General features: G+C 55.7%; 6 protein-coding genes across 6 annotated transcripts; 4 read left to right on the top strand and 2 right to left on the bottom strand.

The window, feature by feature from the left end:
• Position 1: 1 nt before the first annotated feature.
• On the top strand, positions 2-1,543 carry J3D65DRAFT_383470 (uncharacterized protein). The gene is made up of 2 exons (XM_066795789.1): positions 2-1,009; positions 1,211-1,543. The coding sequence occupies exons 1-2, from the start codon at positions 268-270 to the stop codon at positions 1,426-1,428; spliced, it is 960 nt and encodes a 319-aa protein (XP_066655626.1). The 5' UTR covers positions 2-267; the 3' UTR covers positions 1,429-1,543.
• On the bottom strand, positions 1,344-4,175 carry J3D65DRAFT_625717 (uncharacterized protein). The gene is made up of 4 exons (XM_066800366.1): positions 3,873-4,175; positions 3,518-3,818; positions 2,926-3,467; positions 1,344-2,878 (listed from the first exon to the last, which is right to left on the bottom strand). Exons 1-4 carry the CDS (start codon positions 4,065-4,067, stop codon positions 1,658-1,660), a joined length of 2,259 nt encoding a protein of 752 aa, XP_066655627.1. The 5' UTR covers positions 4,068-4,175; the 3' UTR covers positions 1,344-1,657.
• A 99-nt stretch (positions 4,176-4,274) lies between these two features.
• J3D65DRAFT_625718 (26S proteasome regulatory subunit rpn11) lies at positions 4,275-5,578 on the top strand. The gene is made up of 3 exons (XM_066800367.1): positions 4,275-4,521; positions 4,669-4,919; positions 4,971-5,578. Exons 1-3 carry the CDS (start codon positions 4,459-4,461, stop codon positions 5,527-5,529), a joined length of 873 nt encoding a protein of 290 aa, XP_066655628.1. The 5' UTR covers positions 4,275-4,458; the 3' UTR covers positions 5,530-5,578.
• Positions 5,579-6,546: 968 nt separating this feature from the next.
• On the top strand, positions 6,547-8,884 carry J3D65DRAFT_383712 (alkaline-phosphatase-like protein). Its single transcript, XM_066795793.1, has 3 exons — positions 6,547-8,004; positions 8,054-8,344; positions 8,399-8,884. The coding sequence occupies exons 1-3, from the start codon at positions 6,822-6,824 to the stop codon at positions 8,689-8,691; spliced, it is 1,767 nt and encodes a 588-aa protein (XP_066655629.1). The 5' UTR covers positions 6,547-6,821; the 3' UTR covers positions 8,692-8,884.
• Positions 8,701-10,497, bottom strand: J3D65DRAFT_625723 (DNA-directed RNA polymerase-like protein III subunit Rpc34). The gene is made up of 2 exons (XM_066800368.1): positions 9,925-10,497; positions 8,701-9,867 (listed from the first exon to the last, which is right to left on the bottom strand). Exons 1-2 carry the CDS (start codon positions 10,152-10,154, stop codon positions 9,078-9,080), a joined length of 1,020 nt encoding a protein of 339 aa, XP_066655630.1. The 5' UTR covers positions 10,155-10,497; the 3' UTR covers positions 8,701-9,077.
• A 1,425-nt stretch (positions 10,498-11,922) lies between these two features.
• Positions 11,923-13,978, top strand: J3D65DRAFT_383591 (purine-cytosine permease). The gene is made up of 4 exons (XM_066795791.1): positions 11,923-12,451; positions 12,504-12,720; positions 12,770-13,537; positions 13,597-13,978. The coding sequence occupies exons 1-4, from the start codon at positions 12,200-12,202 to the stop codon at positions 13,932-13,934; spliced, it is 1,575 nt and encodes a 524-aa protein (XP_066655631.1). The 5' UTR covers positions 11,923-12,199; the 3' UTR covers positions 13,935-13,978.
• Positions 13,979-15,183: the final 1,205 nt, after the last annotated feature.

Raw genomic sequence — 15,183 nt, forward strand, 5'->3', positions numbered from 1 at the left:
ATGGCGTAGAAATCGATATGGCGGTCTCTTTCGTGAAGAACCCGGGAACGCGGAACCAGGGGGTAAAAAGGGCAGCCGTTCTGGTCGACGACGCTGAACGGCGGGCGGGCGGTTCTGGAGGGCTTCTGCTCTGCTGGTGAAAGGAGTCGAATTGGGACAGTCTATCAATCACGTTTGGGTGCTCATATGTCTTGAGGGACAACTGGATGGCCAAGGTACAGCGAGGAATGCATTGCGTGGCGACAGGTAGATAGGTAGGCTGTGGATATGCAAGCGCTGGTGGAGCAACTGGCCAAGGGCTCCAGAAGACGAGACGAGAGAGAGAAACAGAGACAGAGAGTAAGAGAGAAGAGAAGGGAAGAAACGAAAAGAACGGAGACCGACAAAGAAGACGAACGTCAGACGAAAGTGCAAGCAAAGCAAACGCGGTACGACGACGGCAGAAGCGCGCAAGCCCACAAGATGCCAACCAACCAAACGACGCGCATAGAAAGACGCGAAGAAAAAAAAAGTGAGGGACCGAGCGAGGGCCACGAGCCACGATTTGGTGGCACGGTGGGGAAGGGCGGGCAACCGGGCAAGCAAGTCTGGAACTACTGGAACCAGGCCATAGACATGCCGACAACCAACCAAAGACGAGAATGCTTTTTCTTGGTTGCGTCCAACGGATACCGAACTACTTCTCGTGGCGCTTTTCTCTGTGGTGCCAGTCAATCGGAGAGAAGACAGAGCACACGAGAACGCCATGGCGGGCGTGGAGGGGACTCGGCAGCCTCCAGCTCTGGCGCAAGACCGAGAAAAGCAAGAACAGCGAAAAGGCAAAGAGACCCTCTTTGCCTTTTGCCCGCAACCACGTCGTCCGGCAGGTCGGGCTGCACAACATCTTTCAGCTTTTGCTTTTCCCGTCCCCATGGCTCAACAAGGGTGAATGAATCAAATGCCAAGGACGGTCGGTCAATCGTCATTTGTTATTCGGTCATGGGCGCGGCGGGCCGTGGCCGGGCCTGCGGTAAAGGGCCTTCTTCCTTTCTTCCCGTTGAGCCTCACCTGTCGCCGTCGGTCGGACGGCCGAACCAGTGACGTTTCGTTGGCTTCTAGATGCCACTTTGCTTGATGGCCGCCCAGAGTAAACGGGGGAAAGTTGCATTCAATCACCCGCAATCAAGTGAAGCATCTGCGATGTTGTCAGAAATGTGCTGATATCGTCAAGGTTGGGTTCCGATATGGATATGGACCTGTCGTCTAGCTGCCATTGAAGCTGACTGGTCCACCTCACCGTTTATTCACCATGTTTGTTGGAGCAGCTCGAAGAGTGAAAGACAAGCAAGCTATGCACATGTAGGTGGATGGAGGTCAGGACGGGACAGGCATCAGGCATTGGCAAGCTTCAACAAGCTCCTGCCGCCGCGACACCAGCCGCAATCGTAGACAGCTATTCCATTTCTGTCTAGCAAAGCTCAATCTCACAAATGCTCTCCGTTGTCATCATCTACCCAACAGTAAAAAATCGATTCCTTTTGTAACGTAGACCTTGCCACGTCCACCGACGAGCCTAGCTAACGCCATTGGTATCGTGACCTGACTTGACCGAAAAAGTGAAGCATACCGAACGACCGAAGGAAAATTTCATCAACCCACCATCCGCACATTTACACGGCTATGCGCTACCCTCGCCAGCTTTGCTGGGGAGTTGGGGTGACTTCTCCTGCTCCTTCTTTTCTTCTTTTTCTTGCTCCTCTCCTCTGGACGGTGAGGCTTCCTTCTTGTCTTCTTGTTTTTCATCAGCAGCTGCCGACGCAGTTTGCGTTGGCTTGGCCGCGTCTTGCTCTTCATCAGCCACGTCATCATGCTTCTCCGCAACCTGCTCACTCGCTTCCTTGGTGGTCTTTTCGGGTGCTGCTTCACGATCCGAGTCCCGTGCTGTCTCAGGCTCGGCCTCTCCCATTTCTACATCTTCATCTGCAGCGCCCGGCGCTGTCGATCCCCGACCGCCTGGAGAATCAGAAGCCTGGGCTCCGGTAGCTTCCGACTTTGACGCCTCATTCGATGGCGGGGACGAGCGATCCTCCGGCGCCTCGGGAGCCGCTGGTGATTCTGCAGCGGTGACATTCGCACTTTCAGCAGCTGTTGATTCGGTTTGGATAGGAGCTGCAGGCGGGGAGGCCGGAGGAGTCAAAGCCGAGGACGGTTCCTCAGTTGCAGGAGCCGCTGGGCCAGGCGAAACAGAGTTCTCTGCGGTAGTACCGGGAGCTTCGTCCTCGGGTGCGTTAGACATCTCCACATCACCATCTTGGTCGGCCGCGCCTGTGCCAGTTGCAGCGTCCGGTGCGGGAGATGCAGCTGCTGAGCCTTCTTGGCTTCGCGATGCGGCATCTTCGGCACCTGCAGATGGGCTGTCCCTCTTTGACGACTTGCCCGTGTCTGGTGCGTCGTTTGTGTCTTCGGCGCCGTTGGCACTTCCTGGTCTGTCCAGCGGAGTGGCGTCTCCGTCCTCTGCGTGAGCATTCGGGTAGTCCATAATGTTCATGCGGCGCTTTTTGCTGGGCTGCTTCCGGACGCCCTGCCGCTCGTTCTCTCCTTCGTCTTCGCTGTCACTAAGCTCACCCTCCTTCTCTACCCGCTTGTCCCATCGGTGCTGGGTGTATCGGACGTCCGGGTTTTCGTCTTCATCGAGGTCATTCATCTCGTCCTCAGCCTCGTCATCCATACCGGGCATGAGCGGTGAACGGGGGACGTCGGTCATTTGTACAGAGGGCGCAAAAGCGGTGCGCTTGATGTTTTCAATAACCTGCGAGCGGATCTTATCCAGGTACTCGGGGGAGTTGGCGTTGTCCATATTTGAGGGTCGGACATCTAGTTGGTAGTCGGGACCAAAGTACTGCTTCGGTTAGCAATGGCTCGAGACAGGCTGTGCTGGGTACCTACTTCATAATAGTCGTTAAAGGGGAGGTCTGGACCCAACTCTGAACCAACCAATTGGCCAGTCTCAAATGCCCACGTCCGGGCAACGTTGCGCATGGTATATCCGCCGCCTCCGAGAACCAACACCGGCAGGTTGAAGCCCTTGACAAAGCGTACGCAGTTTGCATGGCCCTTCATGCTGAGGTTGAATGCGCCCAACCTGTCACCCGACAGGCTATCTCCACCACATTGTAAGACGACTGCCTCGGGTCTGTACCAATCCATGACGGCCTTGATCACTGGCTCAAAGATGCTCTTGTAGGTCTCGTCCGTAATGCCGTCCCGGAGCGGAAAGTTGACGGCGTAGTATTTGCCGTTTCCAACACCAATATCGCGGAGCTCGCCAGTTCCCGGAAAGTATTCACCATACTTGTGAAAAGATACCGTCATCACGCGATCGGTCGTGTAGAATGCTTCTTCGACACCGTCGCCGTGGTGCACATCAATGTCGATGTACAGAACGCGCTGCTTGAAACGGAGGAGCTCAATGATTCCAAGGACAATGTCTGCCGCAGAGTCAGCTTGCATGCTCTGCAAATAGCCGAGGCAAACGTACCGTTCACGTAGCAGAAGCCACTGGCTTCGCTCTTTTTCGCGTGGTGGAGGCCGCCCGCCCAGTTGACAGCCACATCACACTTGCCGCGGTTCAACCTAGCAGCACCCTCCATACTGCCACCTGCGCTGATTCCACAGTATTCAAAAAGACCGTCAAAGACTGGGCAGTCATCCCCCACGTTGAAACGGCTCTGCTCTTTCGAGAAATTGTCCATGTTGTCGGGCGTAACCTTTTGTAGGAAGTCCACGTATTCATCCGTGTGGAATTGGGTCATTTCGAACTTGGAGGCAGGTTTGGCGCGCTGTCCCCAGTGTCAGTGAGCTCTCAAGCGTGGTCCATGGGCAAGGACACTGACGTATATCTCGAGCTTTTTATACAAGCCATAGTTCATGATCAGACTGTGAGTGACGCGTATACGGTGCGGCTTCATCGGATGACCCGCGACGTATGCATAGTTGCCAACATCAGAATCGTAGAAGTAAGCGACCTTCTTGGGCTGGGAGCTTCCATTGGTGTTGAACTCGTCCAAGGGAGGACCGGCGCCCACCATGTTTGCGACTGTGCGGATTTGTAGGTGAGAGCAAACAGGACAAGGTTTGAGGGAGGTTTGAGGGAGCTCCAAAGTGCGCCCTTGCAAAGAGATGAAGGCAAAGCAGCCTGGGGCGTTGGACGCGCGAACATGCGCCTACATCAGAAGGCCCTAGCGCGGGCGGTCAGCCAGCTAGCGCGTCGGCGCCGCTGGTTCGCCGACCTCCGTACCTCAGACCCAAGCTGCCGAAGCTACTGACGCCTTCACTGAACTGCATCCACTCTTCCACATCGCGACACCACAAACTCCCCGGCCATCACCGCAAGATTCTCTCATCTCCTCCGCTTCTCGAATCCTCGTCTGCTCGACCTTCCTCTCTCGTATTCTCGCCCCACAAATAGCATCATACAACATGGACCGACTAAACCGGATGCTCGCCGCCGCGCAGGGCATGCGAGATGCCGGCCCAGCTCAGGTATGCTTTCCCCGTAATCGCCCAGAGTCTCTAGAATGATGGAGGCATTCCCATACCCACACGGATGGTACGCGGATTGGTACTTTGTGCGCGCGTTGCCTCACCACAAACATTGGCCATCTTGGACCGCGCTGACGATGACGGCAGGATACCAACCTCATCGACAACTCCGAGACCGTCTACATATCCTCCCTCGCCCTCCTCAAGATGCTTAGGCACGGTCGCGCCGGTGTGCCCATGGAAGTCATGGGTCTGATGCTGGGAGAGTTTGTCGACGACTACACCGTCAGAGTCGTAGACGTGTTCGCCATGCCTCAGAGCGGTACTGGTGTCAGTGTTGAGGCCGTGGATCCTGTTTTCCAAACCAAGATGATGGACATGCTGAGACAGACGGGACGGTAAGCAGGTGCTTGGAGCGAAGATGTTGCGGAGCTAACAGCCCTCCGCAGGCCAGAGACCGTCGTCGGATGGTACCACTCGCATCCTGGTTTTGGCTGCTGGCTTTCCAGCGTCGATATCAACACTCAGCAGTCTTTCGAGCAACTCACTCCTCGCGCCGTCGCAGTCGTCGTAGATCCTATCCAATCCGTCAAGGGCAAGGTCGTCATCGATGCCTTCCGTCTCATCAGCGCTCAGACCCTCATGATGGGCCACGAGCCGCGTCAAACCACGTCCAACCTCGGCCACCTCAACAAACCTTCGATCCAAGCGCTCATCCACGGCCTGAACAGGCACTACTACAGCATAGGCATAAACTACAGGAAGACTGGCCTGGAGGAGAACATGCTGATGAACCTCCACAAGCACGTCTGGACGGAGGCTCTCCAGATGGCCGACTTCAAGCAAGAAGGTGACAGGAACGTCGACAAGCTGCAGAAGCTGGTTGGTTTGGCAGAGGGTTACGAGAAGAGGGTCAAGGAGGAGACGGAGCTGTCCAAGGACCAGTTGAAGACAAGATACGTGGGCAAGGTGGATCCCAAGAAGCGTGCGTATTGCCCTTTGGTTTGAAAACTGTCGCTGACCATCATTTGCAGACATTGAGGACGTCGGCCAGCAGCTGATCGAGGACAACATCGTCGCCGTGTCGAGACAGATGATTGACAAGGAAGCCTGTCTTCCCAAGAACGGCGGCGCGAACGGCGCGGTCAACGGGGAGATGGAGGTCGACGACGAGCTGTAAACGACAATTCTTTCTTGTGCTTAAATTCCAGCATGGGGCGCCGGACAGGACAGGATAGATCCAATTACGGACCGTGGCTAGCGCCACTATGGAATCTCGAGGTTGCTTTGCAAATTCATTCAAAATGCCGAAATGGTCGCTGCGAGAACAAAACGCTCAATCCCGAAATACAGACATGCGAAGCCAAGCCGAAATTCCCGGTGAGTGTCGACCATTTACGACCGTGGACTCACGACCTTGAGAAATCTTGGTCTTTCCCGCGGCTGAATCTCAATGAATTCTCCTAAGCAGTCGTAACATTCGTCGTATCGTATCACCAAACGGTCCACAACCAACTCTTGCTTCTTACTAGCCAGGCTTGCTCGAATCCATGTCACTGGCCGGCCAAAGTAGAGCCAGGAATTGGCGTTGGCGATTTGTGGAGTCTCGGAGTAGAGATCGATTTGCATGACGTTTTTCCGTCCTTTCTTTTGTTTTCGATGCTGTTTGATGTAGCATTTGTGCCTGCAGATTTCAACGTGGGCCTCGATGTGCCTGCACGCGTATTGGTATTCCGTCTTCTTGCACATTTCGAATTTCTTTGGCGGGTTAGTGTCTTGCTTGCTCTGAGGGTGATTGTATTGGTACCTGAAGTGGTGAAGCAGGTTCGCTCCAGTCAGCGTTACTCCAATTGGCTCTTCTTCTTGTCGATATGAGAGCCTTGTGGGGCGTGAGGATACCAGGATCAAGTCTCGCTCGTTTACTACTTGCAGGGGAGGTCGACCTGGCACTATTTAATCCACACCGCTGCGTAGCCAGGTACTGGTACATGGGACGAGCCACATTTTCTGCTCCTGTACAAGACCAACATGTGCATCTGTAAGAAAGCAAAATCCTTGGCTCTCGACTTGCTTTGGAGTTGCGTGACCGCCAGATGGTCGCTGTGTATGGGCAGCTGACCGCCAAGACTGGGGATGGATCGGCGTCGCCCCCGGAGCATTCCTCTGAGACCAACCACTCCGCACCCGACTCTCTATGGATCCACGCTAACAGCGTTTACGAACCTGTCCCACCTGCGAGCCTTTGAACCCATCGCCAGTGAGCCTGTCATCACTCACGCGCGACATCCGCAGCCTTCGCGATGGCGCGCCCGCTATTCGAGCAACGTCGTGCCTCCTCCGAGCACACCAACGACCGTGGTCTGGCCGAAGAGGACGCTCTGCTTACTGGGGAGCACACCCAGAAGTTTGAGCCTCCCCAGAGCAAATGGAAAAAGATCCGAGAAGTTGGCCTCTTCGTCTGGGCCCTCCTCGCCACAACCATCGTAATCATCCTCGCCGTCGTCGTCCAAAAGGAGCGCACCACGTCGGCGCCCTCCCCAGTGCCTGACGGCAAGCGGAACCTCATATTCATGGTGTCGGATGGAATGGGTCCGACGAGTTTGAGTCTGACTCGGAGTTTCAAACAATATGAACAAGCGGAGCCTTTCGACAATACGCTCATGCTCGATGGGCACTTGATTGGACAGTCGAGGACTCGAAGCTCGAGCAGCTTGATCACAGACAGCGCAGCTGGAGCCACGGCCTTTTCTTGCGGACACAAGAGCTACAACGGAGCAATCTCCATGCTGCCAGACCACCAGCCCTGCGGTACCGTGCTGGAGGCGGCGAAGAGGGCTGGATACATGACTGGACTTGTCGTCACGACGCGGATTACGGACGCCACACCCGCCTGCTTTGCGGCCCATGTGAACATGCGGTCGGAGGAAGATAGGATTGCTGAACAAATGGTCGGGGACTATCCGTTGGGTCGCGTGGTGGACTTGATGTTGGGTGGCGGGAGGTGCCACTTCCTCCCGAACTCGACCGAAGGATCCTGCCGCGATGACGATAGGGACATTATTGCGTATGCAAAAGAGCAAGGCTTCGATTATGTCGACAGCAGGAGTGGATTCGATGGTCTCAAGGAGGGCACCGCCGTCAACCTCCCTCTGCTGGGACTCTTTGCAAGGACGGATATTCCTTACGAGATTGACCGCCGCAATGAGGCAGACATCTACCCGTCTTTGGATGAAATGGCGAGGACGGCCATGAAGGCGTTGAGTGACGCTACCAGGGACAGCGACAAGGGGTTCTTCTTGATGATTGAGGGTAGCCGAATTGACCACGCCGGTCATGCCAACGATCCTGCGGCTCAGGTACACGAAGTATTGGCGTACGACAAGGCCTTCACTAGCGTACTCGAATTCCTCGAGAAGGACGACACTGAGGGTGTCATGGTCAGCACGAGCGACCACGAGACCGGAGGTCTCGCTACTGCCCGCCGTACGTTCCTGTCCCTTGCATATCGCGTGCGCCGCTAACTCCTTTGCAGAGCTCCACTCCACCTACCCCGAGTATCTCTGGTACCCTGGAGTCCTCTCCAATACCTCGCACTCGGCGGAGCGTGTCACCCATAACTACCACAGCTTCCTGTCCGGCCAGCCCAAGAAGCCAGCCATTGAGTCATGGGTCCGGGAGAACGTCAAGAAAGGCCTCGGCATTGACGATGCCGCTGACAGCGAAATCAAGAGCCTGGTAGAAAAACCAGAACTCGCCCCGTACACATTTGCGGACATGGTCAGCCGTCGCAGCCAGATCGGATGGAGCACGCACGGCCATTCTGGTAAGTCGGACGCATTCCTTCACATAATCCACAGTCACTGACAATGGTACCCAGCTGCCGACGTCAACATCTTCGCGTCGTCGCGCAAAGCCGCCGCCCCGCTCGTCGGCAACCACGAGAACACCGAGGTTGGCGATTTCCTGCGCAGATACCTGGACGTTGACGTTGAAGCCATCACCAAGGAGCTGCAGGCCAAGGGCACCAGCTTCGTCAATGCCTTGGGCCAGGCGGTGGATTGGATGGGAGCGCCTCCTAGCCAAGACAAGGAGCACGGCTGGGAAGACCATCTCGACCACTACCAGCATGACTTTAAGAAGCACAAGAGGTGCGAGGTTTGCGGCGTGTAAATGAATGATCGCAGATTGATCGTTTCCCATGACCTCCTTTCGATTTTGTAGTTATGATCTCGGTCAGGTCAGGCGTTGGAGGGCTTTTTTGCCATTTGGCCTCCTTTTGTATGAACAGTGTGGATTCGAGTATAATGTTCAGATCAGTTTGGAAAGGGTTCCATTTTAGAACAAGATTATAAAAGGACTAAACCTCGCTGAATGAAGCTGCAAGCAAGCCGAGCTGGGCCGGCTGGCTGTTGGTATATTCCCTTTTATGCAAACCTGTTGATGACTCTCTTTTTCGCTCGTCGCCCTTAATGATATCCCCCAAAACGCCGTCGCTATGCAAAATGATTCCTTTTTTTGAAATGAGCACCGCCTCACAGGCCAAGTGCCGTCGACGCTTATAGCGCAAGCCACTCCTCGAAGTAGACGCAATTGCTCGCGCTCACTGGTCCTCCCTCTTCGCACAGGTTGAAGACCGGGCACCGTCCACAAGGCGCCTGCGTAAGGCCGTTGCCCCAAGGCTCTTCGTCGTCGGGAGCCTGTCTAGTGCTCCTGTATCCCATAGCGCCGATGCGCTCCAAACGACCATCAAAGACTAGATTGTCCAGTAGCATGCGCAGGTCCGTCTCACGAATCACGACGCCCTCAATGACGCCACTGTTCCTGATGAAGTCCAGGATCGAAGACGCCGTGGGATAATTGCGGTAGCCCGGGGGGTGCGGAACAAGCGGGCGTCCTGCGCGACCTGTCGGAGGTTTGTATTTTGGCGGATCGGCTGCAGGGTCGTGTCTGCGAGCGGCTGCGGCCTCCTTCTTGCGCGCAATGGCTTCCTTGCTCACAACCGGGCGCGGCTGCTCGACCCAGCTTTCGCCCTCGACCCATTGCACGATGACACTCCCGATCGTGTCGATGAGCTCGACGTCGAGCTCGCCGTCCGTGTGCCATGGTCCACCCGAGACGTCTTCGGCGGGCGTCAGGTGCGCGAGCATGTAAATCTTGCGGCCGGGGTTCTTGACGCTGGTGATGGACTTGACGAGCCGCTTGCCCTCGAGCGACTTGAGCGCCTTGTTGATGACGGTCTGGTGGAAGTTGGTCTTGGCTTTGATTGTGCGCGTCCACATGCCTTGGTCGCTGGTCGAGGAAATGTGCGAATATACTACGCGCTCGTTCGGATCCATGGAACGCAGTCTGAAGCGCATCTAGGGTCAGCATGATTGCTTGCCGTGGTGGGCTTTGCCGTCTCACTTGTTTGCATCTTCGCGCGTCCGCAGCCGCCAGCATAGCGTCCGGTCCCATGTATTCTGGCCAGACTCGAGGAGCTCGAACAGATGCGAGTCGACCAGAAGCTGGCACAGCATGACCAGCTCCTCGACATCCTTGGCAATGTTGAGCAGAACGAGGTCTTCCTGGAAGAAAATGGTGCCCGGCTCGCGCTCGGCGCACTTGTCGTAGAGTAGGTCTTTTTTGCTCGCCATTTTGAAGATGTGTTCTCGTCGACGGAGGCCAAGCTATCGGGCTATCTGTCGACCATGGAGAGGATTGTCGGAGCGTGTGAGGCGTGTTGGTGGTGGACGCGACAGAATCAAAGAGTCAAGTAAGATGCGACGCGATTATTCCTAGACGACCACCCAGGAAATTCAGCAGAGGGTCCGTGCCCAGCCAAGGCGGTGAAGAATCGGCCTTCAAAACCCCGACCAATCCCAGTGCCTGCTGAATAAGTCAAGACCCAGATCAGTACCTCTCGCCGGTCATCTCCAAGACCTTTGCCGTCTCGATCATCATCTCGCCATTACATCCTAGCAGGTGGATGAATATGTGCTTTTGCTTTATTGAAACCTACAGCCTCATTCTTTGCTGATGCAGTCTAGGATCCCTCAACTTCAAAGGGGACTCCTCTTACGCAATCTCTTTTCCCCGGACTCAGCTCTACTGCCAATCAACGTTCGCTTCATTCGCTTCTTGTTCATCTGATATCTAAGCCCAGAAGCTAGTGCTGTACAACTCATTGACAAAAGCTGAAAAGAAGCATTCAGCCACATTCGCTTAAGACCTCCACAATGCTTACTTGATCGACACCTTGGACTTTACTTTGTCTCTTAGCCAAGCGCTGCGTCTGCTAGTCCAAAGCTTTTGGATGTAACTTGGACTCGCACGACATTCTCCCGACCCTCGCTGTCCCTTGTTCCTTGCGGAGATCAAGTCAAGGATTTCAACACTGCGAAACAGCCGGCACATCACACAGCTCGGCAGCGTGATTCAAAGTCTACAGCACAGGTACAACAAGCTAGCGAGTCATCAGCAAGCTGTAGTTGCCCAGGCAATCTGCAGTGACACTATCAGTCCGCGCTAGGATGGCACTCCAGGTGACCAATCATCCTTCACGGGGAATGGAGTCGACAGCGGCTGCCCTGACGATCGCACTGCTGCGAGCGGGGTGAGTGCAGACTGCATGTCCCAAAAGGCCGGGGACAGTAACAGCCATGACCACTAGAGAGTGGATGGATCCCCACAGTGTTTGCAGTTCCAGGGGTTTGGGAATCTGGGGTAGTTGACAGTCTGTGCACATGGCCGACGGCAAGAGGAGGATTCATGTTGTGTTCCCATTCCATGCGTCGGTCAACCCCGACGGACGTATCTAAAGCTTCTGGACTCTGGAGGCGGCCTTGCGTCACCATACGGAGCAACATGTCGATAGGCGTGCACTGCTTATGGGGAGCGTCGGCCGGGCCCGCTCCTCGCATGCCGTCCCACTGATCTGCGATTGCTCGCACATTTGGACGACGGACGAGGGGATGCAGCTCCTGAATGATGGCCGGTTGAGGTTGGAACAAACTTGTCATGGATCCTGGCCGGTCAATCAAGTTCCCGTTGCTTGGTACGTCTCCAGGGCAGTTTTGGCAATTTAGGTTTCGGTCGGGTAGGCTCGGCCTGCCGTTTACGCCAAAGCGCCAAACATCAAAATGCATCCGATGCTGTACGCCGCAGGGCTTATCACGCGACGGGCAAGGCTCTCGAAAGGTCAAGGTCCACCGCTCATCCTCAGCGTGGGCAGTTGCCCTGTTTGGCGGCCAAGACTGCGCCTATCGTTGCCGTCATCCTTGCAAGTCACGGTGGCATGTCGATGTTGAGACGCAGCCAGCGCGAGTGGCGCGTGGCGACCGGCCTCGAGGCTTTTGCATGGCCGAATGCTGGCCCCAAGACGATGCTAATTTGCTGATCCAGGGTCGGGCTTTCGGCCTTACCTTATCACTGCCTTCGATTGGGACGAGCAAAAATTGGATCCGCTTCTGCACCCTCTCTGCTCGCCAGCTGCATGCGAACCCGGTCAATCGCTTTTGTTATTTTAATCATGGTCCTGCCGGTCTCTGCTTCCCTGGTTTCTTTTCCCGCGTCCCCAATTCCCCGGTTCCCTGCCTGGCTACCACCCTCTCCAGGCTGCTGAAGATCAAACTCCTTCGCGGAGCTTTGGCTAGCCTCGACACTAAAACTCCTCGCGACCTCGCGTCCCCCGCGTCGCGCCATGGCCTTCTTCGACGTCGAGAAGTCGGCCGCCGAAGCCGAAGTTGGCTCCGCCGACTCTTCCAACAAGCACGGCACCCCGACCTACACCGTCGAAGGCAATGCTGTGCCTGGCGAGAGCTTCGAATATGGTGACAGCTTCTACGCACGCATGCAGAGGCTGGCCGGCAAGTTCAACATTGAGCAGAGAGGCATTGAGCGCGTGCCTGAAAATGAGCGCACCGATACCTCTCTCTTGAATGTTGGCACCATGGTAATGGCCCGCGGTCCAAATATCTCCTGCCCTCCTGCTAACGGGGCTTCAGTGGCTTTCCGCAAACATGGTCGTTTCGTCCTTTGCCATTGGTATCCTGGGAACGGAGCTTTTTCAACTGGGCGTCGCCGACGCCATGTTGGTCTGCCTCTTTTTCAACCTGCTCGGAATCATTCCAGTCTGCTGGTTCTCCGGCTTTGGGCCCATCTTTGGTCTCCGCCAGATGGTGCTCTCCCGCTTCTGGTACGGCTGGTATGGAGTGAAGCTCAGTAAGATTTTAGGTGTCCGTCTCAATTTCTTAGACTAACGTCACGTCAGTTGCTTGCTTCAACGTTCTGGCTTGCATGGGCTGGTCCTCCGTCAACTCCATCGTCGGTGCTCAGCTGATTCACGCCGTAAACACTGACGTTCCTGGTTGGGCTGGCATTGTCATTATTGCCGTCTGCACCTTCCTCGTCACACTTTTTGGCTACAAGATTGTCCACGCCTACGAGTTTTGGTCCTGGATCCCGACATTCATTGTGTTTTTGATCACCCTCGGCGTCTTTGCCCACAGCGGCGACTTTCAGTCCATCCCCATGGGAGTCGGCAAATCAGAGCTCGGCGGCGTCCTCTCTTTTGGCTGCACAGTGTACGGTTTCGCAACCGGCTGGGCCAGTTACGCGGCCGACTACACCGTATACCAGCCAAGCAACCAGAGCCGCCGAAAGGTCTTTGTCAGCACATACCTTGGTCTCATCTTTCCGCTCCTCTTCACCCAGATGCTCGGAGTCGCCGTCTACTCTGCCACGCAGCTCAACGGTGGTGACAACCGCTACGCAGAGGGATACGCAAGCTCCAGCACCGGTGGCTTGCTCGCCGCCGTCCTCGTCTACAAGATGGGCCGGTTCGGCGAGTTCTGCCTCGTCATCCTGGCTCTGTCCATCATCGCCAACAACTGCCCCAACATCTACTCCATCGCCCTGACTGTGCAAGTCTTTGCGCGCTGGACCACCCACATTCCCCGGTGGGTCTGGACCGGCATCGGTACCGGCGTCTACATCGCCATTGCCATCCCGGGCTACTCGCACTTCAACATTGTCCTCGGTAAGCCAACCCCTCTCTCTCCTCGTCATCACACGCACCCAACTAACGCAACCTCGCAGAAAACTTCATGAACTTCATCGGCTACTGGCTCGCCATCTACGAAGGCATCGCCGTGTCGGACCACTTCCTCTTCAAGCGCGGCATCGGCGGCTACGACCCGGCCGACTACGACAAGCCCGAAAAGCTGCCGCCGGGCATCGCGGCCATCTTCGCCTTTTGCTTCGGCGTCGCCGGCATGGTCACCGGTATGTCGCAGACGTGGTTTATCGGCCCCATCGCCCGCCACGCTGGCTTGCCCGGCATTGGCGGCGATGTTGGGTTTGAGCTCGGCTTTGCTTTTGCTGCTGTCGCGTATGTGCCGTTGCGCATGGTTGAGTTGAAGATGTTTGGCCGGTAGAGCTGCCAGGGGCGAATGGGCGCCTGGTTGTCGTTGTCGTTGTTGTCGTTGTTGTTGTCTCTGACGATTGTTGGGCGTGATCAAAAGATTAAAACGGATAGAAGGATGGACGGACGGACCCACGCAAGGCGCCGGTGGATGCATCTCCTCTCAGTCGGACACGCGTTTGTTCTTTCACATTTGGACGTCTTTTTCCGGGCATGGGATAGGTGCTTGGGCATCGCATCATCATCTTGATTGCATCTCTGCGCTGGGTGGGGCATAGCATGGCATAGCATGGCATGCTTGCTTGGTCGTAGCATTTCTTTGCGTTGTCATCGTCGTCGTCGTTTTTGCCGAGATACCACATCATATATACTTATTGTTGTTGCTGTCATTGTCATTGTCGGTTTTGTTGCTCTCCTGCTGTTCTTGTCTTCTCGTCTATGGTTCGGCAAGCCTGGCGGTTGATGAGACACGTGTCTTCCCTCGGTATGTAGATATCCCAGATACCTAATTACCTAGGCCAGCTCGGCTGGTCATGCATCAATGCTCTGCTCCCCCCATGTGGCTATCTGTTGTGATGAACGCTCCCTGGGCATGCTGTGCGGCGCAGGAAAGCCAATGATGACAGGGCCAACAGTCTCCCCTTCGTTCTGTATGTCCATCCACAACCCTCTCCATCTCCCTCTCGTGCGTATTACGAATTATGGATTACTATTTTTCTCTTTCTTTCTCTCTCTCTCTCTCCCCCTCTTCCTGTCCTCTCTCTAGTCTACGCCCGTACATCATTTGTCTCCATCTCTACATCTCTACGCAGCAAATGTACATCTGCAGCGTCGGCGCGGACGGTCTTCTTCTTCCCACCCGGCCAGGCCAATGCGAGAGCGGCGCTGGGTATGGGGTTGACTGACTGCCGTACCGTACATCGTCTGTTTGGCTGCGGTCAGGCAAGGCAGGCGCTGGGGCGCTCCCGGCGTGGCGTGCCATATTACTATTACAAGAGCCATCGACCGGCCTCGAGTCTGCCTTGTGCTGCCATCGTGTTTTTGTTAACATGGGCGCCGCTTGACGCAAAGCAGCGGCGGGAGTTGTAACGGAAATGACGGCAAGACGCTATGCATCGCATGCAGGATAAGCAAGCAGGACGGGCAAGCAGATAAGCAGACAAGACAAACAAACAAAACGTGACCAGAAGCAACAAGAAGCAGGCAAGAGAGGTAGCGTAGCACATTCATTGACACGACCGACCGACCGACCGACTGTCCAG

The sequence above is a fragment of the Phyllosticta citribraziliensis genome (genome assembly GCF_038025025.1).
Source record: "Phyllosticta citribraziliensis strain CPC 17464 chromosome Unknown J3D65scaffold_6, whole genome shotgun sequence".
Lineage (NCBI taxonomy): Eukaryota > Fungi > Ascomycota > Dothideomycetes > Botryosphaeriales > Phyllostictaceae > Phyllosticta > Phyllosticta citribraziliensis.